Source organism: Eimeria tenella, genomic scaffold, assembly GCF_000499545.2.
Source record: "Eimeria tenella Houghton genomic scaffold, Eth_scaff3774, whole genome shotgun sequence".
NCBI classification, from domain to species: Eukaryota; Apicomplexa; class Conoidasida; order Eucoccidiorida; family Eimeriidae; genus Eimeria; species Eimeria tenella.
In genome coordinates, this window is record NW_013544698.1 from 1 (window position 1) to 1021 (window position 1021).

General features: G+C 56.9%; 1 protein-coding gene across 1 annotated transcript; it reads left to right on the top strand.

The window, feature by feature from the left end:
* Positions 1 to 201: 201 nt before the first annotated feature.
* Positions 202 to 732, top strand: ETH_00036090 (uncharacterized protein; the record flags this gene model as incomplete). Its single annotated transcript, XM_013379673.1, has 2 exons — positions 202 to 244; positions 601 to 732. Coding segments are annotated over 2 exons (175 nt in total), but the record flags the coding sequence as incomplete, so codon positions are not given.
* Between the last annotated feature and the right edge of the window lie 289 nt (positions 733 to 1021).

Below are 1021 nucleotides of genomic sequence, written 5' to 3' on the forward strand. Positions count from 1 at the left end.
GTTTGGCTGGCGCGTGTGCGGCTTCTCCGGGAAGCCGTGCGGAGCCGTAAACCCTAAACCCTAATTTAGGGTTTGCGCGCAGAGCTGCGGGAAAAGCTGAAGCAGACGGGGGGCAGGGAGCTCGTTTGGCTAAACACTGGAGATGCTTTCTTTGGGCAAACAAGTCACTCGAGAGGACAAAACCATTTGGGGAGAATTTTAATGGAAATAAGACAAAACATTCTCGAAGACACGGAGCTCGAGTGTAGGGTTTAGGGTTTAGGGTTTAGGGTTTGGGGGTTGGGGTTCAGCGTTTGCGCTGGGGGGCGCGGGCGGCACGGGCGGCCGCGGACGCGCAGCTGCAGGGGCGGGCCTGGGGTCTAGGGTTTAAGGTTTAGGGTTTAGGGTTTAGGGTTTAGGGTTTAGGGTTTGGGGTTTAGGGTTTGGCTGAAGGGCCGCGCGCGGCACGGCTCAACGGGGCGCCGTAGGGCTTAGGGTTTAGGGTTTAGGGTTTGGGGAGTTGGTTGAGGCTTGGCGCGGCGGCGTCTCCCGGCTTGCGCGTCGCGGCGCAAACCCTAAACCCTAAACCCTAAACCCTAGTTTTGGGCGCCGCGCGTGCAGCGTGGCTGGTCATTTGCCACGATATAGAAACAGAAGAAAGGTCTCTTCCAGTTTTGAGACTTTTGGAAAGGAGAGAAGGAGACGCCACCACTGTCGAGATCTTGCTGCGCGGCAAGTCCTTCTACCGCATTGGTGCGTCGAGGGTTTAGGGTTTAGGGTTTAGGGTTTAGGGTTTGGGGTTTAGGGTTTGGGCTTTGGGGTTTGGGGTGGGGGGAGGAAGGAAAAGAAGGGGCAGCCTGTCGCGGTTCGAGAGGGCTAATTCACGGCTGGGTCGAGCGTTTAGGGTTTAGGGCTTAGGGTTTAGGGTTTAGGGTTTAGGTTTTGCTGCGCGCAGGGAAGCTGGCAGACAACGACTTGGTAGCGCTAAACCCTTCTGTCTCCAGGCGCCATGCAGCTTTGGTGGTTTTGAAAGGGGGACATG